General features: G+C 42.6%; 1 protein-coding gene across 3 annotated transcripts in view; it reads right to left on the reverse strand.

The window, feature by feature from the left end:
- The window catches only part of ATF7IP (activating transcription factor 7 interacting protein), a 181,062-nt gene that overhangs the window by 72,099 nt on the left and 85,276 nt on the right, over positions 1-23,687 (reverse strand). For all 3 annotated transcript variants that reach the window (XM_077452506.1, XM_077452504.1, XM_077452505.1), the window contains exons 5-11: positions 22,886-23,020; positions 22,632-22,697; positions 17,997-18,085; positions 13,091-13,176; positions 5,010-5,168; positions 4,313-4,900; positions 850-920 (exon numbers count right to left, since the gene is read on the reverse strand). In XM_077452506.1, coding sequence (XP_077308632.1) covers positions 850-920; positions 4,313-4,900; positions 5,010-5,168; positions 13,091-13,176; positions 17,997-18,085; positions 22,632-22,697; positions 22,886-23,020 — 1,194 coding nt within the window. The remainder of the gene's footprint in view (positions 1-849; positions 921-4,312; positions 4,901-5,009; positions 5,169-13,090; positions 13,177-17,996; positions 18,086-22,631; positions 22,698-22,885; positions 23,021-23,687) is intronic.

Below are 23,687 nucleotides of genomic sequence, written 5' to 3' on the forward strand. Positions count from 1 at the left end.
TTTCGGGACTGAAAAGGCCCGCTGCGGTTTTGATAAATAAACTTATCAAAATAAGCTGGGTAAGGAAACACCTTAGCCATGTGGTTCGGCTTGTGGGACCCGAAAAGGGACCGACACCCATGAAGATGCCCCTGCCGTAGCCTCCATCTTTAGGGTAAAAAATTCCCAGGACCCATGATCCCACCAGGAGCCAGGTCCTTCTACACTAGGCAGGAAAAAAAACCGAGCTGCTGGACGCAGTGTGATGGTTTCTAGCCAGTAGGACCGCCCCCTGGGCGGTACTGTGTAAGTGTTGCTGTTTTTAACACTTTTTGCCTAGTCCTCTTCTAAAAGGATGATATAACTAAGGTCAAGATGAAGATGCTGCATCCGCCAATGAATGAAAGAAAATACCGATTGTTACATGTGAACAAAAAAGGGCCAGAAAAAGGCCCAGACTGGAAGTAAAGGGTCTTCAGAGACTGGGGCATACTCAAGGTTGTGCCAAGGAGCTGGACCTGGAAAGTGCTCTGTTAACTGTATGTAAAGGCGTGGAAGGTACCATAAGCAGAACCTAGTGCCCGAAGGTCAAATTAGGCAGGCTCCAGTCTTTAGTCCAGCGGGTCCAGGCCATGTCCTTAAAATGGCCGATTGACAAGAAAACTTATTTTTGTTTTAGGCATGCTTGAAGTACAAAGATGCTGGATTTTCACTAAAAATCAATCACACCTTTTATGTTTATGGCCATATACAATCCAAACTAAAAACCAACAGTGTTCAAATTAAAGATACTGACCTAACAAAAAAACAAAAAAAAATTATAATGGATTTAGGATTCAGTTTATTTGTTCTGCAGAGTATAAAATATACCTGTGCACTGCCCTCAGGTGTACGCTTGTTTGCTGCCGGCTCTGCTGCAGAAGCCCGACCACCCTGTAAATCTGAAAATGAAATACAAGATATGAAACAAATACGTTAGGTTCGCTTTTACCTACATTAAAAATTCAAAACATTACACAAATTCTCACAATACACAAACATAACAAGTGTGTGTTAAACCAAAATAAAGACATTCTCTCAAGCTTTTTTTTGTTCTGTACACTAACATGGAAAAGGTTTTGTTAGATAATTGCAAACAAATACCTGTTGATACCTGTGCTCTTGTCAGAAACAAATTGCACTCTGCAATGTTCTCACAAGCAGTTTTAGCTTCCTGCTCAATTTTGCCACAGGGCACCTCCAATGGATTGCGAAAAAAGGAGGGGCTCTGTAGAACATTACTAGTACCTAGAACAATACTTCTTGTCCTAGGGTGACAATGCTGCTGCTCCTCCCGATACAGCACAGTGAGGGAGGGTTGTTGCTCTAGGAAAATCTATTTATTTTTCACTGAAAAACACATTAAACTTTCAGCATCCGATTTAAACACCGAGCATGCGACTTTGCCATCTTGCCTATATTAAGTTTATTGCTATAACTGCAGTCATAGGTTTCTGGGTGGCTCCTCCTATGGTCCGCCCTTGCATGTAGGGACTAGAGTTGTGTCTCTACACTGTGTGCCTCAATAGAAACACACAAAGGTTCAGTGATATTACATAGGTTGGACTTGATGGGCTAGGGTCTTTCAGCCTCACCTACTTTGTAACTATATTGAAAAAGTCTCCAAAAACGTTATACAAAAAACGGGTAATACAGGTCCTACTGACGGGGAGTGTTAAACTGTCTCCAGGCGAAGGTGGGGAGACAGCAGGGGAATAAGACTTGAAGCGGGGCTGGGAAACTGAGCACCACCCACATCGTCACATTATGTTAAAGGTATAAACTGACTCCAATAAAGCTGGAATCAAAAAAGGGAACCTATATAATATTTATATATAACATATATATATATATATATATATATATATATATATATATATATATATATATATATATATAATATACAGTACTAGAACTATACGTTTTAGATTCCCTTTTGATGTCAGCTATATTGGACTCCTTATGCCAGTAAGCACAATGGGACATTGTGGCAAAATTGCAGGCAACTCTAAGTCCTGCCCCAACCCCCACTCCATTTACGTTCCCCTCCTGTCCCTCAGGGGGCACGCAGACCGCTCGTGTAGAAATAGTCCAGATCATGTTTAACCTCTAGAGATCCATGCTATAGCCGAATGACGGCTACAGCACGAATCTCTAGAGGTTAAACATGATCTGGACTATTTGCCAAGGAAGGAACAGTATCTGGAAAGGGCATACAGCAAACTGCTAGAACACGTTCAGCAGCATGCAAGAGACTTGGCGGTAGAAACTCCCGAGATTGCAGTCTCCAAAGCTGAAGTGCTAACAGGGCAGAAGCTCTAACCTCTGCCCACCACCAACATCTGGGTTCTATGCAGATGGTAAACCTATCCCCAGACACCAGTTCCAGAGACTGGGGATTTAATAGACTTCTCTGCTGAGGAAGGATAACCTGGTGAGCCTCCAGCAGAAGAGCTGACATCAGGGCCAAACATCACTGAGCTCTGCCCAGCACCAACAGCAGCTTCAGCCTGGGAGAAGAGGCAGTCGGGCCTCTCTCCCACAATACTGAGAGAAACATGGGATTTTCTGCCAGCATCATCTGTGGAGTTAACAGAAACTTCTCCAGCTGAAGCACTGAACTGAAAAAGGGTCCAGGACCTCTGCCCCACACCTGTGGCAGTTCGAGGCCCAGAGTGAGGAGATGGTCTCTTCCAAGCAGCAGATTAAGATCCAGGGAGAGAAGGTGTTCGTCCTCCCTTCCCAACAGTTGGCCAGGGTGGAAGAAGCAATCTTTCCTCCCTGGCAAACATCGGTGCACCTGGGAGACAGTACCAGAGACCCCCAGACCCTAGCAGCCAGATGTGGGTAAGGCAGATGGAGCAGGCAGCTTCCATTCCCAGCAGCAGGCGGCAGCCCAGATTGATATCAGCAAACCAGCAGAAGGGCTGGCAACAAGGCAGAGTGCTGCTGGCCTCTGCCCTCAACAAAAGATGCAGTAACCACCTGTATACTCCAGGAATGCTGGGCAGTCGGTCCAGCCACCCTGTCTTTTTTCCTGTGGCTGAAAGAACTCCAGGGAGAAGGGCCAGTACGCACTTCTCCCCAGCGGTGGGTACGTTCTCTGAGATGCGCAGAGGTTGGCTGGGTGAGAAATGCTAAGTTTGGGACAATTTGGGGTATTGTGTGGCTACCAGCCTTAGGGGACTGGGACTATTGACCAACTTCGGAGTCAACCAGTCTGGGGTCTCCTGCCGAATGGGGAGATGTGACAGGAGTCACTTTGGGCAGGGGGCTGTGGAACCCAGAATCCCTCGTTTCAGCCCTCCATGCACCTCCTAAGCCTAAGTAACCCTGTGTCTATTAGGGGCACAGGGTGACTGAGAACCCCAGTTTGATCTGTACTGATCAGACTCACTATACAACCCCACTGAATTTTTTTAATATAAATATTAATATATACATACACACACAAAAAATATTTATAGTGTGTGTGCAATCTCTCTCTCTCTCTCGATTTTTTTTATACACATACACAAATTAAAAATAAGGTGTGGCTGTATCCCATTGTTCTATTGTGGCTGTCTGCCTTGTGAGGAACCTATTATGGTCTATGTAGATTAGCTTGAGAAGGGAGGGGGAGAATCCCTTCAACAGCTTTCCCAGCTGATTGGACAGACTGAGAAATTTAAACATCTGGGTACCTGTGTTTTAATAAACAGTTTCATGTTCAAGCTGTGTAACAGCTAGTCTCACCTAGATTTTAAGATACAATATATAGACTAATATTTGGTATCTATATTCAGACTGGAGGAAGCAGTATATGATGAAAGCACTAAAGCGGCACATTTTGATACGGTCAAATCCAGGCACTTGCTCCCACTTCCGGCAAAAGAGCACCACACGTGCGGCGAACTACGCCATGTTTACCACCCCCCGGGATACAGATTGGTCCCCTGCCCTCTTCTGGGTCCTTTCAAAACACACAGCTTGACTCGTGCAGTAGGGAACCAGGAGCAAATCGATCCAAAGATCAGCATTGGGTGCCAACAAAATTTGATATTATTTTTTTTTTACATCAGACGCCCTGGACAGGTAGGTGTCCATATATTAAAAGTCAGCTGCTACACTATTTGTAGTTGCTGACTTAATTTTTTTTTCCCAGGTGGAACTCCGCTTCAAAAGTGATTTTGCTGAAAGAGGGATGCTGAAGGATGCCATGTTGATCAATTTTTAAATTTTAAGATCCAGTCACTTAAATAACCAGTTACAGTTTGACATTAGGTTCATAGCTTTATTAAACAACTCTACCTACCTGTTCTACCAACAGACGATTCAGATGAACCGTTAAAGCCAGATACCGGCGATTTCAACTGTGCTGTACTTCGATTACTAGTTTGGTTATAGATGCCAGAGGATCCCACAGATGGCAGTGATTGCCTGGAAGATAACGTAACTGGATGATTTGAAGGGATAGCCTGTACAGCCAAAGTAGAAGGAACAGAACTGGCTGGAGAATTCCTCTGAATGCTTGGGCTAGGCATTGAAGGGCTGTTGACTGCCTTTGTTACGGGTAAGGTCACAGGTGTCTTTGTAAGGTTACCATTTGTAGACTGATTTTGTACTGGGATGAATTCAACATTGCCAGACTGCTGATTAGTCACCAATGTCCCTGTTGTACCTTGAAGGATCTGCGACTGGGAAGGCATAGCAACGGGAACATGCAGAATAACTGGCAAAGACTGAAGGGAAACAGACACTGGTTGGGTGCTGCTGGTTGATACCTGACTGTTTCCAACAACTGTTGCAGTACTAGATGCAGAGAGAACAGAAGGAATAACTGGAGATGAAGTAACTGGTGGATTAGGTTTCGACTGAGCACCTTGAGTGTTTTGAGCATTTACTGTAAAGCAAAATAGAAAATTGACATTACCAAGCATCTACACATTAAAGAATTTTTAAACATTAATATTTAAAAAAATAAAAAGTTAAATACAAAAAGCACAGCCTACTTTTTTGCTGAATTAGCTTCCAATCAGGTGGTGCTCTGGTTTGAAGAGTGTTATTGGATGGCTGGTTGACTGGTATTTGTGAAGCAGCCGACGATCGTAATGGTAAAGTAGAAGAGTTTGGGGTAGTAGATGTAGTAGATGTAGTCGATGTAGGCAGAACTAAAAAAAATATATATTAAAAAAAAAAAAAAAAAAAAAAAACACACAAGTTGTACAAAAACTACAGTAACATTTTTAAACATGAGAATAATGGGCTTACCACAATTTTTTTCCCCTTGTAGTCTATCAAGGAACACAGGAATTCTATTACAGTCAGGCTGCACTGCTGCCTATGGAGGTTGGGACACAGCAAACAAAACAAAAATAAAAAGGGAATAACTCAAATCCACGAGAAAACATTTTTGGAGGCATGCTGTGCACCAAAGAATGCCTCCAGATTGCCATATTGAGTTTTACAGAGAACTACAGCACTGAAAACTGAAAAGGAAATATTTTAAAAAGGACCGTAAATGAGAACATGGTTTGTGTAGCAACCTAGTACATGCTCAATTTAAAAAAAATTAAAGCTTGTTTTGGCTGTACTTCTGTGGATGACATGAGCGTAGTCTGTTCTAAGAGCCTGAGCCAGTCGCTTCCGTCCCCTCCATAGTCACCAGTTCTCTGCTCAGGGAGCAATTAGTGGTCTTTAAAGCGGAACTTCATTTTTTAATTTTTCCATTTACTAAATCTTCTGCCCTTGTTTTAACTTTACTAGCAGAAAAAAAGTTTTACTATCCAAGCACCTTATACAGCCCACTTCCTGTTTATCTGAAAAAAGCCTAGGCTTATGACATCATGCACAGCTCTGTTGTGAGTTTGCCAGGAAATGAGGGGGAATGAGTTATAAGAGGGCCAATGAAAGCTGTAGAGCTGGAGGTGTGCCTCTGTATCCAGGAAGTGAACAGGCAGCAGCTTCAGCTGCCAACAGTTACACATTTACATAGTAGGCGAGGCTGAAAAAGACGCAATTCCAACCTGTGTCTGATTTTATATCAGTATTACATTGTATATCCCTGTATGTTGTGGTCGTTCATGTGCTTATCTAATGGTTTGACATACATTCTACCAGCTGAAACCACTGCCTGTGGAAGAGAATTCCATATCCTAAAAGATCCTCTACGCAGTATAAGGTTGAACAGCTTTTTTTTTCTAATTTTAGTGAATGGCCGCATGTCTTAAATTCCCTTTAGCGGAAAAGTTTTATCCCTATTTTAGGGTTACCAGTATAAAAACATGCAAAGTGGCTGGAGGGAAGCTTCAGAATGGCAAAGATGTTTTTATTACAAATGATGTGAGCAGACTGCAGTTCCTCTTTAAACGCTCAGTTCTCAGTCTTACAACTAGCGGGGACAGATGCAGGACCGATGCTGCATCCACCTAGGCAAGTATAAGATAAAAAAAAAAAAAAAAAGTTAGAATAGGATTTTTATAACCGCTTACCTGTAAAGTCCTTGTCTTGAAGTACATCACGGGACAGAGGGCACCATAGTGATTACTATGCGTGTTATAGGCCACCTTCAGGTGGACACTGGCACACCCTAAACAGGAAGTTGCCTCCCTATATACCCCCCCCCCACACAGGGAGCGCCTCAGTTTTTGTAGCAAAGCAATATACATACGTCCCAAAAGAGGGGAGGTACCTCTGTCCCGTGATGTACTTCAAGAAAAGGATTTTACAGGTAAGCCGTTATAAAATTCCTATTTTCTTTCATGGGATCATCATGGGACACAGCACCACAGTAATTGCTATGTGGGATGTCCCAAAGCAATGCTATCTGAGGGGAGAGAGACACACACAATCAGGAAGTCAGACTTTAGGACCTACACTGCTGCACACTAAGCACATAGGCGGCATTTTCGTGCCTTTTTTACATGCACCTGATAAAATCTAGTGAATGCATGGACCAAAGATAAAGTTGCAACCTTGCAAGTCTGAGTCATGGAGGCTTTGGTGGTGCATCACCCATGAAGCACTTACTGCTCTGGTAAAGCGTGCTCTAACTCGAAAAAGCAGAATCCTTTTCAAACCATAAGCCTGACTAATAACCTGCCAAATCTGAAGGATGGGCGAGGACGCAGCACCACCTTATCCTTAAGAATGATTAAATATGGCTCTTTACAAGAAAAAAAGCTGCCAACACTGGAACTTTTTTTGCGGAAGTTAACAGAACTAAGAACATCAAATTTCCCTGTCACAAGGATCAAGGGGACATGACACAAGGGCCCAAAAAAACAAAAAACAAACAAAAAGACAAACCACGCTCAAATCCCATGGGCATAAGAGCGACCTAACTGGCGGAATTAAACACATTACCCCTTGCATAAAGGCCCGAACCGAGAATGCGAAGCAAGTGGCCGAGAGATAGTACTCACGGCCAACTTCATTTCTACTCCTAATTGTAGGAAGGCAAAAACTTAAGGCATACTTTTGAGGATGCCATCTTTTGGTTTCACACCAAGAAACGTAGGCCTTCCAGACCCTATAGTAAATGGTCCTAGGGGCTGGCTACCTTGCATTAATCAGGGTAGTTACTGCTGAACCTGAAAACCCCCTACTCTTTAGAATGTGGGTTTCAATAGCCAAACCGTCACATTTAGCACTTGTAAGGCAGGATGGAACAAGAGCCCCTGCAAAAGCAGGTCTGGCCGAGATGGAAGACACCAAGGGTCCCTTAACTGCCATCTTTAAGATTCCTGCATACCAGGATCTACTGGGCCGCGTCGGGGCCACACAGTTTTCCAACCTCTTGTTGAACTTGGATAGTAATAGATCTATGTCTGGAGGTACCCCCATTTCTGGAACATGGCTAGAAAGACATAGGGATGTACAGACCATTCTCCCGGGCACAACAATTTGCCTGCCAATTCTCCACCTCTGGGATAAAAGGACATGTTCCTCTGCCCAAGAGAATATGGTTCACCTCCCTCTGGGCTGTGCAATTTTTTTTTTGGTGTCCCTTTTTGGTGATTGAAATAGGCCACTACTGTGGCATAGTCGGACTGTATCCTGACGGTACCATTCGGCAACCTGAACGTCCAGGCTATTAGAGGAAGACGTACTGCTCGAATATTCATGATGTTGATGGGCAAGGACTTTGCGGACGCTGACCATTTCCTTTGAACAATGGTCTCTTCTAGGACTGCTTCCCAGCCTCATAGGCTGGCATCTGTTACTATTTTCCAAGTAACTGGAATTTAGGATTTCCCTTCCTGAAAATCCCCTGTTATCAACCGAGACTCTAGCGTACCCTTGGGGCCAGATTCACTGGATAATCCAAGGCTTAGGCCTTCCTGTTCCAAGCAGACAGAATACTGTATTGTACAAATCTTGAAACTGAATATAGGGACCTGCTTCGAATGAAGCCAGCATCTTCCCTAGCAACCTCATGCCAAGGCGAGTGGAAGAACCCTTCCTCGCCTTGACCTCCTGGACCAGCTTCCTTATAGCCTTGATTTTGCCTGGTGCAAAAATAATCCTTACTGATCACAAGGATGACATCTCTAGGTTGAGAATCCAGCCAAGGTGTTCCAAATTACTGACTACACTGGACACCCTTGGTTTAATCGTGCTAAAGACAGACGACCTGCTGCTGTAGATCAAGGAATGCCATTACTGCTATACCCTGGCCTCTTAGTCTTGCTAGTACTGGGTCAGAACTTTTGTAAATACCCAGGGAGCTGTGGCTAACCCGAAGGGAAAGGCCGCAAACTGAAAGTGGTGCTGTTCCACCATAAAAAAAAAAAAAAGCAATTTGATGAGCTGGGAATTAGCACATATAGATATGCACCTTTGACGCTAAAACTTCTCCCTGTATGGTGGATACAACTGACTCCATGCAACAGGAGTAGATTTTTAGGAAGCAATTCAGATCTTTGAGATCTAAAAAAGGGCTCTGACATCCCCAAATGGTTTCGGTACCGTGAAGAGATTTGAATAAAACCACATATCCCGCTTCTGAGGTGGTCTCTCTGATTACACCCCGAGACCTCAATCCCTCCAAGGCCGTACGTCTCTCTCGTGAAGGGCACCCAGGCTCAAGGCTTCCAAACCTTCTGAGCCTAATCCACCCCTCCCAAATAAGGGGCACAGGGCCCATGCAGTACCCGGCTCGGTCTGCTGGCCAGCAGGTTCCCCTTCACTGGATGGGAGGGCCACTAGAAGCGATTTAGCACCAGACAAAGGCTTACTTTCTCTTTGGGTAGTAGCCTAGAGCTACCACAGATATGACTGATCTGGCAAGGATCTCTGCTTGCCAAGCCCCTGAAAAAAAAAAAAACATAGAAGTCTTCCCCCACCTTGCATAGCCATCCAAACATGCATTTATATGATCATGTTATGCGATCACCGCTGCTCCTTGTGGTGTGGGGAAAGTAGATCTATTGCGTTTCTTTCCACTCCGGGAAGAGGATGCGATTGAACAGCTCACCTCTATAGTAACCCAAGCAAAGCTGAGGACAAACGTCTTCAGTAACAAACAGGGGCTGGAAGATTGGAAACAGCTGCAACTGACAATCCCAACAGCTCACCCCGATTAGCCACCTTTTGCCTCTCCAGGGAGGAAGGTACTGTGGATGCATGACTAGAATCCTCAAAGCCTGATGGAGATGCCTTAGGAGTCTCTTTGAGGTGTCTGTACCCTTCTTAGAAGGCACAGTCTAAGCACCAAAGCAGAGGTACTAAAGTAACCAGCGCACCACCTGCTGAGCTATAGTCCAGCAAAGAAAAGCTGCTATTAATGCTCAGCCTGATGCCGAGTAAATTTGTACTGGGAATGCCAGTACCAGCTTTACAAGACCTTACTGCTCCTGCATCCGTTCAGCCAGCTGCACTATATGCTCCAAGGCTGTCTTATGGGCTCAGCAGCCCTTCCTGTGCCGTGTGATACACGTGGACGCCCTTCCTTACTTTTAAAATTTACAATTCCCGCTCACGGGTGCTGTTTGGTTTCCGTTGTTCGACATGTCCGGCCTGAGGGGAGAGAATGGAAGGGGAAACATATGAAGAAACACAGGGAGCCGCCGCGGCCCCGAGCTTGCGCCCTCACAAGCTGTTGTATCCTCCAGCAACCTTGCAGTAGGCTGCAGTAAGTAAGGTGCTAACTTTTCATGTAATATCCAAGTATCTCTCCCCCCATAATATCCTCCTGGTGGATGAGACTAAGCATGCTGTCCGCTGCTGACGAGGTGAAATCAGAAGAGCATGAAGAGGGTATGTGCATTTTACCCCTCTAGTAGAGAAATTAGGCATGGCAACATTTACTAACAGAAGAAATCCATAGGTGGACTTAAAAGCTCTTAGGATTCTTCACTTACCTGATCCCCACCGCAGGATTCTGCCCTATTGAAGGGATTTTCAAAGTGAGCTTATTCATTCTGACACTGTTTGGCATATAAGAACGCTGCAAAGGGAAGATGATAAAGAGCCACTCTAGTCTGTTTTAAGTGAACAGTATTGAAATGTCATAAGTGAAATTTTTCATGAGGTGTTTTGTTCAGTGTGGCGCAATGTAGTAGATTGAATTTGCCTGATAGATGAGGCATTTTGCTTGGTCTTGCAGTCCTACTGCACCTGGTGGGAAAGAGCCCTTTAGGTAGACTCGGTTAAACAAAGCAATGCCTTTAAAGAAAATATCTTTTGTAATGGAAAGGTTTATTAAAAATTACACTATGTGTGTCTGCTGACTGTCATCTGGCACAGCAAGTATTTTGTCACTACAAGGACCGTGGAATATATGTGCTGTGTATATAGCAAATAGGCTTTTGTTCTGTTTGATCACACTCCTTTAATTCACTAGAGGCAGAATTTTGCCATACCCAGGTTTGTTATAGCTTGCTACTGAACTCATTTACTCACTGTATTACAGGAAGCCTCTGGTCTTTCTTAATTCTTAGGATCTTTACATTTTGTCATGCTGTTCTGACTATTTTCAATGTTAGTTTATAGAGTTTAAAGCGGAACTTTAGTCAGAAAATCAGGTTCTGCTAGATCACTTCAGGCTAACCCCTTTTTCAGGTACAGCAATGTAAAACATTAAAAATAAGTGCCTACACCATTTACAAAACCAGTAAAAAACACCGTCTCACATGGCTCGGCACATGCTCAGTTGCTCTCCATTTTTGCTATTGTGCTGAAAATCAGAGCCAATAGAGGCCCATCTGCTGACAGCCTAAGGATTTGCTGCTATTCAGGGCTCTGGGCTTCAGCAAAATGGCTGACTCCAGCAAGAAGAAATGGGTAATGCTGGAGACAATTTACAGCGCATACCAATTTTAGTAGCATAATTATTAATGCGGAATGTATGTTCCTTGCTAAAGAACATTACATCTTATCAAGTTATGGGTAAAGGCTATCTTTAAAAATAAAAAACCTTAGTTTCTAATAGGAGTTTATAATATCAAGCTGTCAGCAAAATATGCGCCCGTCAGCAATGTTCTATGCTCCGTCAGTTAAAGCGGAACTAAAAGCATCGCTTTTACAAATGCAGCAAAAAAAAAAAAAAAAAAAAAAAAAAAAGGTTAAATTTCCGGCACATGGGGGAATGCTAAATTTTACGTTTGCTTGTGCTCTCAACCATATGGTTATAACTGATCAGGTGTGCAGCACCATGGCAGTTGTAGATCAAAACAGGTGTTAAGATGCCAGCTTCATTGGCTGAAAATTATAGGAAGGTCTAGTTCGGTTTAAAAAAAAAAAAACCCTGCCCAATGGATGACATCAGCATACAAACCTTTCCTGGTGGTAAGTAGGCTTTGGTCTTTTCCTGGGCATTCCCCAGACATTGTTACCCGTTTTAGCCTTCCAATGCCGCTTACTGCGACAGCCAGCTATAGAGGAGGGCGGTGGAAAGTTTGTTATCACGTGTGTGCTTATATTGGTCCAGCAGCGCACAAACACCTTTGCAGCCGTTGTGCTATCACTGGGTGTTTGGTGTACCTTTAAGGAGGGGTGGGCTCCACTTCAGTCCACCTGCTCATCTAGCCATCAGAATGCATGTGCCTCCACTGTGGGGACACTTATATTTTAGTGTTAGGACCACAGATACCAGGGTGCTGTGACGTGGCTCACGCATGCATTTGCAAATGCGTGCGGACTAAACCCCTGTTTTTAACGTATACTGTTAGACAGGTCAATTTGTTTGTCTGCGAGCTGGTGGTAAGTAGGCTTTGGTTTTTTCCTGGGCATTCCCCAGACATTGTTACACACCTTTCCCACAGTAAACCAGTGGTGGCGAGAAATTTAAAATGGCACCCTGATGGTGTATCAATAAAGTAGCTCCCACTAATTCAGCGCAACAGACCTTACTCACAAGTGAGACTTCACAGACCGGGTCATATCTGTCTCTGTTCTGGGACCAATCTGTTTAACTTGTTCATAAGCTATAGAGGTTGGTATAAATAGTTCAATCCCTGTATTTGCCGACAACACAGAGCCACCCCTGCCAGAACAGTAATTACTGCTAGTGGCTACAGCCGCTGGTAATCTCATGATAAAAATCTGACATGCTAGTTGTGGCCAAGTCAAATGATGGATCGACCAGGGTAAAATCAGCCAGCCCACAGATGGATCAAACCTTGGCTGGTTCCTGCTGAATCAGCCAAGATTTGATCCATCTATGGCCCGCTTTAAGCTGCATAAGGGGTTCTTTACAGGTAGAATAAGGATGTGAACCTCCCTTCCACAATCGGTGGTTATAACCAGCCTTTACTCATTTCAAATGTAAAAAAGTTTTGCCTTTAGTTCTTAAAGCAGCAATACACAAGGAGTAATGAATAAAGTAGCCAATTCATCAAACCACACACACCACAACACTTCAGCAGTGTAGAAAATAAGTTTTGATTCAAGTCACCAAAGTTACAAGGCTTGCAAGAAAGGGTGTTACTTTTTTCAACATGCTGAAGAAAAGGTCCCTTTAAAACACTGAAAAAAAAAAAAAAAAGTGCCCCAAACTTCTGTAGGTGCAAAATAACTCAACTGTAATATAATTCCTGTGTCCACCAATGGGCGATAGTCATCACCAAACAAGTTTGTATTAGTGTCTTACCAGCAGTGGACATCTGCAAATTTGCTGAAGTCGTTTCTCCCACACTTCGTTTTGATTCTAACATTTGTCTCACAGTGCCTGCACTCCTACAGAACAAAGGAAATCATTTAAGTCTATCGGACAAACAGAACTTAAAGGCTCAACGATCTGGGGGGAAAAAATAAATAAATATTGTAACTGTTTGTTAATCCAAAGAACACAAACAGTGCCATATCCTCTATTAGAGCCTGGCATAACCCACTGCAATCGTCTTTTATAAAAAGAGCTTTTTAAATACCCATTAAGAACGATCTTCAGGCTGGTCACATGGCTCACGGCAGCTGCATACATCTGATATATGGCTTCTGCAGGAGGGGCCGAGATTGCCCTCTGACGTCAGCTGGGGAGATAGTATGGCCGCTCAGCCTCTCCTGCAGTTGCCCTGGAAACTAGCCAAGAGTCACGCGACTGGCCTGAAGATCTTGCTAAATCAGTATTTACAACACGCATTTTGATAAAGGACTAATTCAGTGTGCTATGTCAGGCTATAAGAGGGGCTGGCAGGGACAATTTAGGCAAAGAGACACAGATGACAGGCAGAGAGGAGGGGGTGAGGGTAGAGCAGGGCTGCGTATTATGGAGGGAAGCACTCTGACCACGGTGGTCAGCACAGAGAAGGGATACAGGAAGTGGCAGTTTTTTTTACAGTTTAGATGGGGCAGATAAAAAAAAAAAAAAAAAAAATTAAAATAAAATGTAAAAACACACAGAATAAGATTTTTTACATTTAAAAAAAAAAAAAAAAAAAAACCCCTGACGCTTCAATTGTTTCAATGCCAGTTTAAAACTTTAATTTGACCCTTCTGTTGCCAGAAGCCTCTCCCCCTCATTTTTTTCGTACACGTGCTAAAGTATTTTTTTTTTTTTTTGCATGAAAAACATCCAAACTATATACTTTCTGCAAGCAGAGAACATGCAGAACAAAAATGATGGCAATTGAAATTCCTATTGAATAGTTTATACAATCTATTTTTAAAACAGTATAACTATCAAATCTATACAGCACAGCTATACACATAACATCCAAGTTTACTGTTAAGCTTAATGCCAGGTAGATCTGTATTACACATTTACATGCATGCATGTATGTATGCACGTATGTAAATTTCCCTGCCGGGGAATCCAACAATCACTGTAGTACTTTGTACTATTACAGTGATGGTAGTGATTTTCCAGGCCCTGTGTCACCATTCGCAGAACACCTTGGTCGACCACCCCCTCGTCGCCTGTAAAAGCAATCCAGCAGCTAATTATCCGCCAGGATGGCTTTTACATAAAAAAATAAAAAATAAAATTAGCGGGGATAAGGCTTGTAGCTGTAGGCATAATCCTGGTATATCATCAAGTGGTTAACAAACATTTGCTCCAAAACTACATGACAGACCGTTGCGATAACTATGGCTTTAGTCTACACTAATTAAATATGCATCAATATTGAATACTTGTTGTGCAAACGTTTACTTCTAGAAACAGACTGTTTAATAAAAAGGGAAACTTTTTTTTTTAAAGTGTATAAAAAAAAAAAAATAAATAAATTAAACCGACTCAAATCCCTTCCATTTCCTGTAAAGTTTTCACTATAATAAAGCCAAAAGAGGTATGTTACAATAGCAAACACCATAAGGTGGCAGCACATATGCCTGTTAGATGGCAATGCCACTCCTCTGTGGGACGTCTGGCTTTTTTTTTTTTGCCTAGAAATGCCCCTGCATGTTTGCCTAAGTGGCACAAAGGCATTTAGAGGTGGTTTATAGGCAGGGGCCTTTAGGAAGTTAAAAAAGAACCCAAACTTATTTTTAGTAGAGGCCCTAGAGAACAAAAAATTTTGAGTTTTGCAAGGTTTTTATGTCACAATATTTGTGCAGCAGTTTTTCAAACAATTTTTTGGGGAAAAAAAATACCATGTAAATGAGTTTTAATGTGCAAAAACACAACATAATACCAATGGTTTAGTAAAATATAAAAGATGTTACGCCATGTAAATAGATACCAAACAGGTCACCCTGACTGCAAACGCCCTGTGGCACAGTGCCAAACTATGGTACTTAATCTCCATAGGCAACGCTTTAACTCTAAACTGGTAACCTGTAGAGATTTTACAGGAAGTGTGGTGCTAGAATTATTGGTCTCACCAGAAGGCTCTCGTCGATAGCTCACATGTGATGCGAACACAGTTAACATATGCGTACATGATATACGCTTGCTTTCGCCTTTGCATGCGAGTATGAGGGGGGACAGGTGCGTTTTTTTTTAACCACTTGCCAACCGGATCCTGTACATATACAGCGGAAATTTTAAGATGGATATCTCGGTAACGCCAGCAGCTGCTGCCACAACCGTGGTATCCATCTCGAGCCAGTCGTGTTTACGATAATGGTGGTCTATGCGGCGGATTCGTCGCAAGATCACTGTCATCAGCTGCGGGAGTGCCACCCCCTCCCACTTACCGGAGCCATCAGGACCTTTCCATGGCTGGGTATGGAGACGAGTGAGGGGAAGATGGCCCCCACCCGTCTCCATACTATAGCAGGGTGGAACAGACATCAAAACATAACTTCCACCCATACGTCTTAAAGGGGCATTTTTTCAAAATGACAAAATTATTTTTATTGCATTTCAGTACAAATATGAGATCTGAGGACTTTTTGACCCCAGAACTCATATTTAAGAGAAGCTGTCATGCTTTTTTCTATTACAAGGGATGTTTACATTCCTTGTAATAGGTTCCCAGGTTGCCCATTGGCATGGCGAGCCAGGGAAAGCAGCAGAAAGGGAGCCGCTGGATCGCTTTTACAAAAAAGCCTTTCCTGCCAAAAAAAAAAAAAAAAAAAAAAAAAAGTTTGCAGGTATCCTCCCAGGAATAACCACTGCAAAAAGGTTGCAGGCATCATCTAGGTATAACCATTGCAACTCAAGGACATCTAGGAAAGTCCTTGAGTGGCAAATGGTCATTTCAGGAAAGCAGAGGGACTGGCAGGAACACCAGGGATTTCAGACAAAGGAAGCACTACAAGAGGATACTTTAATTTTTTTTTTTTTAAATACAAGTACATGGTACAGAAGGCACGTAGGGTATTAACTTCCTGACTGCCCCATATAAAATATACTGCTACAGGGTGGCCCCCCTTATGCAGAATCACATAAATATACACATGCGATTCTGCACTTGCACCTAGGGGGCGGAGGTGCGCACACTCTGCTTCTGCTGCGATTACTCATATTTGGCCAATATATTGGCCCTAAAATTAAAGATTTTTTATTTTTTTAAAGTTATAGGATAGGTTTTATAGCAGAATAAAAAAAATTGTGTTTTTTTCAAAATGTTTAGTCTTTGTTAATCGCGCAAAAAAAAAAAAACCAAACAAACCCTGCAGTGGTAATCAGATACCACCAAAAGAAAACCATTTGTGGGGGGGGGGGGGGGGGGGGGAATGAATATATTTGGGTACAGAATTGCATGACCACACAAATGTCAGTTGTCCACTTGTGACCGCCCACCGAAGAGGTACGTCATTTAAATGCAACACTGGGGGCGCATGCCGATTGGACAGAGGGAGCCAATCAGCAGGTCTGGGGTGTTCATGTCCGCCAGCCACCTGCGATCATTTGAACAAGGCAGACCAGCGATCTGCCTATGTAAACAAGGCAGTTTGCCGTTCTGACAGGGAAGACGAAGATCTTGTGTTCCAGCTAAGCAGAAACACAGATCTGTCATCAGACAATCCCTCAGTGTGTTAGCAAGCATCCCCTATTGACACACTTAACCCTTTAATCGCCCCTGATGTTAACCCTTTCCTCACTACCAGTTTAAGTGTCCAAATTGTCCACCGCAATGTCGCAGTCCTGAAGAAAAAAATAAAATAAAAAAACCCTGCTTGCTGCCATTACTAATACAAAAAAATAAAAAATAAATCCCCCATAGTTTGTAGATATGATAACTTTTGTGCAAACCAATAAAAATGCACTTATTGGGATTTTTTACATTTCTTTTTATTGGATATGTTTTAAAGCAGAAAGTAAAAAAAAAGTTTTTCAAAATTATCACTCTGCTTATAGCGCAAAAAATGAAAACCATTGAGGTGATCAAATACCACCAAAAAAAAAAAGAAGCTATTTGTGGGGAAAAAAATTATTAAAATTAATTGGATACAGCGTCGTACACCAACATAATTGCCAGTTAAATGAATGTAGTGCCACATCCCAAAACATGGTAGAGGGTAAATCTTTAGGAGGTCAAGTGGTTAAACCCAAAAACTTATTGCAGCAGTGTTTTAATGTGGTGGCTTGATTTTTTTCCCATCCACTCCTATTTTCACTTGGTGATTAACCAGTAACACTCCCAGCCTTAGGGTGTCTACACACTGAGTGAAGGAGCACCTGAGACACCATTGGACAACACTTCGGCTAAAAAAATAAAATAAAAAAAAATAAAAAGTAAAAAATCTTTTGTAAAGGAGGATCTCCCCAGCCGCCTGACCCCCCCCCCCCCCCAATGCTTAGCTGAGCCGGATCTTGATCCTGCGCTGTGCCCAAGAGCATCAGTGCTCTCCCTCACAGGGCAGACTGATAGAAGTGGGAACCATTGGCTTCTGCTGCTGTCAAAATCCTGTGAAGAGGGAGCGGAGGCAGAATAGAGCTGTGCCGTTTGTCTATGGGCATAAGCAGCATGGCTCAGGATTAAGCCCGTACAAATGCCCTCATAGAAAGTTATTATCTATAGGGGTACACACATAGGAGGCACCAGGAGCAGCAGCGGGGGATCGGAGCTGCTCTTTGCAAAACCATTGCATAGAGCAGGTATGCATGACATGAGATTATGTATCTCACTTAAATACCACTTTAAAGTAATCAGTTTATTCCAGCTTACCTGTAACCTACTGTATTGGAGTTAGAGCTTGAAGTTAAATCCATTACTGCAGACTTTCCTGGTGATGCAGTCTGGTTAACTGTGGTTTGCTGTATTTGATATGCAAGAAAATTTTTTATTAAATACCAGCCAGTGAAACAAAAATATTCCAGATATGACAAAATGATAGCTGCATTTATTCTTAATTTTATCCACGCGACATTTTGTTGCTATATTACATGCCCAGATTTTAATTGATCCTCTATTTTTTCAGAAAAAATTGATTAGCTTTGGACTTAGGCCTCATGTACACTGCTGCTGGTAAACGGACGCTTAGGAATAGTTGAAAAACTACCCTCTGTTATCTAATCTGTCCATGTACACAGGGTCGTTTACAGTCATTTGTAGGCAGTTGAGTTTAGAGGCTTTTTTGGAACACAAAAAAATTCATTCAGAAGCTTACAGCAATTTCAAGCGCCAAATGCTTCCAAACGCAGCTAAACGAGGTAAAAACTTACATTTTTTAAAACCATCTGGTTACCATCTGTCACGGTAATCATTCAGGAGAGGATGTAAAAATGTCCCGTGTACATGAAGCCTTACTTTTAGTGTCCATGTCTTACAATACAGGATAGGACAAAAGCTACATATTCATAGATCTTTGGTTTAAAGGCTGCTACCTTCAGGTGAGTGATCACAGGCAAAGCTTTGCCGAACATGCCAACAGGGTGTACTAAATAACCCTGCCCCATTCATTGAAACATACTTTTTTTAAGCAAGCAATGCAGAGAACAAAAAATTGGAGATGGTAGCATAAGTCCTCCAAGATATAAAATTTACAAGTGAAAGTGCCTCTAACAGGGCAAACAGAACTGTGCCAACAGGCCTGAAAAACGGTCAATGGACCCAATTCAGAGTGCCGCAGCAAGAACCTTACAGTCAAAGGCTTTATTACAGAAGCTTGGACATGTACCGGTAGCACTTGGAAGAAAGTATGGACCGCATACAAATTGTCAGCCTTGCAAAGTTAGGCAACAGGGACTTGATGTCAGAATGCCCAAGCAATACCCAGTGATCCGCTGGAGTGGGCATGCAAGAGTGCTGGAGGCATTTTATTCCTTAGATCAGTGTGTCTCAACCTTTGAAATTATGCAACCCATTCTAAAATGTAAAATACTCAAAGACTAAACTAAAAGTTTTACATATCGCAGCAACAGCCACACTCACTGTAGGACTATTAGAAGCGATTTATACTTCCAGAGCAAATATACCTTTGCACACTGTAAATAACTAGTATTCCAAGGTTTCTCTTCTCCCCCAGTTTCTCTCCCTCATTCAGCTAATGTAATGCACTTGACACAGCTCCCCTGCACCTGGTTTTCCCCAGTTAGGGTATGAAAATTGAGCAAGGGTGTCCATGAAGGTATACACAGCAACCCAAGGGTTAATCATCCTGTAGCTAAGTTCTTGCAGCAAAAGGGCAGTGAAAGTCCCTTATAAAGAGCTCTAAAGGGAAGTGGTCCCAATAGTGTGATGTAACACCTAAACAGCCACCCAAGTCCTGAATGGTGGAGTTGTTGCCACAAAGTTTGAACAATGTTTTATACGTGAATAACATTCCAACACACTCAGTAACATTAGGTTTTAAACCCAGAAACGAATTCTATTCAGGGAATCAGCGATAAATGAGGCTACAGTCCAACACAATAGACATGCAATGTAAACCTGGTTTCACCTGCCCATGTCGTTAATCCCCATTTAGGGTCACAGTCACTGTGGGCATATCCGCAGAGGGATCTTCGGGGCCTGTGTTAATAGGGATGTACAATGACCCTGGACCTGTATAGCACCCTGCAGCTAACTACATTCATTGCACCAAATGCAGAGGTAGCTTCAAAGCAGGATCCAGTGCCTGAAGGAACAGGCGGTCTCCACAATGTGAGGTCCTGGTACAGCTCCCAATTTTTTTTTTACCATGCTTGCACCAATCTAAATGAACCACTTCTATTGTATTAAAAACCAGTAAAGCGTTTACTTAAGAATCCTAAGTAAAATCATAAACTAGGTAAGCAGTGATTTCTTTGTAGAGCAGTAAAGCAGTACTTCACCTAAGGACACTAGTAACCAAAAATAAATAAATAAGGTGGGGTTACATCCAGGGAAAAATGCCCAGAAGAGATTTGGTAGTGTCCAATCACCTGAAAGTAGCCTATGAATATCCAGCCCTCAGTCCTAAACAAGACACACCCTTAAAATGGTTGTAAACCCTTACAGACCACTTTATGCTACAGGTAAGCCTATAATAAGGCTTACCTGTTGCTACCCAAGATCTCTCCTAAACCTGCATGGTTTAGGAGATATCCCCTGTATTTGCATGTGCCGACTTCCGACACATGAGCACCGACACAAACTGAAGCAATGGCACGTATGCAAGTGTGCCGTTACCACGCGCAGGCGTGCTAGGCAGATTAGCTCATTATGACTTTGTCGGGTAGGTTTTTTTTTTTTTTAAAGTAAGGTTTACAACCACTTTAAACGTGTGTTCCATGTAAAACAAATTCACAAGATATCCACAGGGCTATATCATGAAGCATTTGTCAGTGGGGTTGATTTACTAAAACTGGAGGAGTGTGTAAAATCTGGTGCAACTGTGCATGTCAGCCAATCAGCTTCTAACATCAGCTTGTTTAATTAAGCATTGACAATAAAACCTGGAGCCGATTGGTTTCTATGCAGAACTGCACCAGATTTTGCACTCAGTTTTAGTAAATCAACAGATTTAGGGTATCAGTGCTCAGTGCAACACATAGCAGGGCTGATGCTATGTGTGCAGCCTATTCTCCAGAGCCCCCTCCACTCAAGTGGCAGGGCAAGTTTTAAAAATGCCGATTCTTTGGCAGGTTTCAGTTTACGTGAAACGGGAATTTATCAAACTTGTGAAAAAGTTGAAGTCATACTCATTTGGACAAAATTAGCTTGTTTGCTTTATTCACCCACTACCGAGCAACATAAATCTACTTTTTTAAATTAACCAACCTGCCAGAAATCATCCATTACTTTCAGATTTAGAAAGCACGGGACTCACTCCATGGGACAGGGCTGGGCCAAATCAGCACCTTTTGGACATGAGTCCATAGCACTTTGTAAGCTTCCACTGTTGACTTCGCTTACAGAGCACTTTCCTTCCTAGCAGCTAAAGAGAAAGTATGTGCCTTTCTGGAGGCCTGTATTAAGGTGAACCTGTTGCTTTGCACTGCATAACCAAAGTACAGCTTTCAGGAAAGTGCCATTTCTATCTACAACCTGGATCTAGGTGTACATTGGTCATCCAGGAAAAAAATAAAAAAATCAGCGGCCTTCAATTATTTAGTCACACGCAAAGCCACACACACCACTTTATTAGGTATCAGGTTGGACCCCTTTTGCCTTCAGAACTGTCCAATTCTTCATGGCATAGATTCAACAAGGTGTTGGAAACCTTCTCTAGAGATTTTGGTCCAGATTGACATGGTAGACTCACGCAGTTGCTGCATATGTGTCAGCTGCACACATTCCTGATGCAAATCTCCTTTCACCACATCCCAAAAGGTGCTCTATTGGATTGGCATCAAGTGACTGTGGAAGCCATTGGAGTATTGTGAACTCCTTGTCATGTTTGAGATGATTTGAGCTTTGTAACAATGGTGCATGATCTCGCTGGAAGTAGCCATCATAAGATGGGTACATTGTAGTCCTAAATGGATGGTCATTGTCAGCAACAATATAGTCAGGTAGGCCTTGGCATTTAAACAATGCTCAATTCGTTCTAAGGGGCCCAAAGTGTGCCACGAAAATATCACCCACACCATTACACCACCACCACCAGCCTGGGCCGTTGATACAAGGCAGGATGGATCCATGCTTTCGTGTTTTAATTTTTTCTATTTTTTTAGACACCAATCTTCTATTGTCCAATTTTGGTGAGCCTGTGTTAATTGTAGCCTTAGTTTTCTGTTCTTAGCCGACAGGAGTGGCACCCAGGGCAGTCTTCTGCTGCTGTAACCCATCTGCTTTAAGGTTCGATGTGTTGTGCGTCGAGATGGTATTCTGCATACCTTGGTAGTAACGAGTGGTTATTTGAGTTACTGTTACCCATCATCTCACACCAGTCTGCCCATTCTCCTGACTAGGCATTTTTGTCTACACAACTGACATTCACTGGATATTTTCTCTTTTTCAGACCATTCTCTGTAAACCCTAGAGATGGTTGTGCATGAAAATCCCAGTAGATTAGCAGTTTTTGAAATACTCAGACCAGCCCGTCTAGCACCAACAACCATGCCACGTTCAAAGTCACTTAAAACACATTTTCCCCCATTCTGATGCTCAGTGTGAACTTCAGCAAGCCGTCTTCAGCAAATCTAGATGTCTAAATGCATTGAGTTGCTGCCATGTGATTGGCAGATTAGCAATTTGCATTACCAAGCAATTGAACAGGTATATCTAATAAAGTGGCCAGTAGATAGATCAAATCACATTCAGTCGCTAAGAGAACCACAATTTACATGTTTTTAGAGCAGAGTGAGAAGCACCGCAAACACCAGTTTTTCCATAAGTAGTCTAATGCTGCACGCATCAAAGAGTCATAAAAAGGACAATTCCAGAGATCTGCATTACCTCAGGTCTCCTCTTAAGGTCTTCTTTAGCAGCTCCAAAACGTTTTGTCAGCCGCGTGATTTTCGCCTAAAAATTATATATCATTATCAAGTACGGTAATAATGATCTGAAAGAAGAATGGTACACATACAAAATCTATTCTACTTCAGGTTAGAAAATTGGCTTTTTGTGCCTTAAAAAGTTGACCAGAAAATAGACAAAAAAAACCAAACAAAAAACACCTTGTTACCAGACATTCGTATTAAACATATTACCTGTATGGAATGCAGAACATTCTCATGTTTTTTGCATTCGATTTTTTCCACTCGTGTTTTCAAGTCTGCTATTGCTTTATCAAAGTCTGCACACTGCAAGGCACTTAGTTTTTCCTCAAACATCCTCTGAATCACCTACAGATAAAATGAGTGTTATTGCAGTACGTTTCACAAACATGCAAGATATTTGCAGATTTCTAAGCATGTTCTTAACTGGCCTTTAAGCAGCACAGAGTGATTTTAAATTGATTATATTCCAGTACTGTATCCACATTTAGCCTCTCACCTTGTACAAACAGCAATAGAATGGGGTATTAACCACTTAAATACAGGGCACTTAAACACCTTCCTGCCTAGACCAATTTTGAGCTTTCAGCGCTGTCGCACTTTGAATGACAATTGCGCGGTCATGCTACACTGTACCCAAATGAAATTTTTATCATTTTTTTCCCACAAATAGAGCTTTTTGGTGGTATTTGATCACCTCCACGGTTTTTATTTTTTGCGCTACAAATAAAAAAATACCGAAAATTTTGAAAAAAAAAAGTTTTTTGTTTCAGTTTCAAAACTTTGTAAATAAGTATGTTTTGGGCGGCACGGCACAGGTGGGCACTGATAGGGGCGGCACAGGTGGGCACTGATAGGGGCGGCACAGGTGGGCACTGAGGGGCGGCACAGGTGGGCACTGAGGGGCGGCACAGGTGGGCACTGAGGGGCGGCACAGGTGGGCACTGAGGGGCGGCACAGGTGGGCACTGAGGGGCGGCACAGGTGGGCACTCTTAGGCGGCATTGGTGTTATAC

This window comes from Lithobates pipiens, unplaced genomic scaffold, assembly GCF_037356315.1.
Source record: "Lithobates pipiens isolate NorthernLeopardFrog02 unplaced genomic scaffold, aLitPip1_a1.2 Scaffold_23, whole genome shotgun sequence".
NCBI lineage: Eukaryota > Metazoa > Chordata > Amphibia > Anura > Ranidae > Lithobates > Lithobates pipiens.